Below are 659 nucleotides of genomic sequence, written 5' to 3'. Positions count from 1 at the left end.
CTTGAGTTCTCTCATGTAAGCCTTGAATTATTCCTCATGCTCTGCTAATAATTCTTCTCCTCCTTATCCCTGTCTACAAGCATCAAGGCCTTGGAGGTTAACAGTGAGGCAAAGAAGTAATGGAGTACCCTAGTCTCACTGTTGCAGTTTGACCATGCTGGACCTTGTTCTCACCAACAGGGAGGGGCTGGTGGGGGATGTGAGCCTCAAGGGCAGCCTTGGCTGCAGCGACCACGAAATGGTCGAGTTTGGAATCCTTACGGAGGCGAGGAGGGTGCGCAGTAAGCTCGCTGCCCTGGACTTCAGGAGAGCGGACTTCAGCCTCTACAGGGAACTGATTGGAAAGGTTGCTTGGGAAGAAGTCCTGGAGGGAAGAGGGGCCCAAGAAAGTTGGCAAGTGTTCAATTCTATGACCCTGGTAGGCAGTTGAACACCACACAGCCACTCACTCCTGACACAGTGGGATGGGGAGAGAATTAGGACAGTAAAAGTGTGAAAAATCTAAGGTTGAGATAAAGACAGTTTAATAATTAAAGCAGAAGCTGCATGCACAAACAAAGCAAAAGAAGGAATTTAATCACTACTTGCTGAGCATGACATCATATTGTATTGGAATATCCTTTTGAACAGTTGGGGTCAGCTGTTCCAGTTGTCTTCTC

At 47.6% G+C, this 659-nt stretch overlaps 1 protein-coding gene across 1 annotated transcript in view; it reads left to right on the top strand.

The window, feature by feature from the left end:
- Positions 1 to 238: 238 nt before the first annotated feature.
- LOC104508139 (protocadherin-9-like) overlaps positions 239 to 659 on the top strand; it is a 39,669-nt gene continuing 39,248 nt past the window's right edge. The window contains exon 1 of the mRNA XM_010149660.1: positions 239 to 389. Within this exon, the coding sequence (XP_010147962.1) occupies positions 239 to 389 (151 nt within the window). The remainder of the gene's footprint in view (positions 390 to 659) is intronic.

The sequence above is a fragment of the Eurypyga helias genome, unplaced genomic scaffold (genome assembly GCF_000690775.1).
Source record: "Eurypyga helias isolate BGI_N326 unplaced genomic scaffold, ASM69077v1 scaffold3704, whole genome shotgun sequence".
Classification (NCBI taxonomy): domain Eukaryota; kingdom Metazoa; phylum Chordata; class Aves; order Eurypygiformes; family Eurypygidae; genus Eurypyga; species Eurypyga helias.
This window is presented reverse-complemented; position numbering and strand designations above follow the sequence as displayed.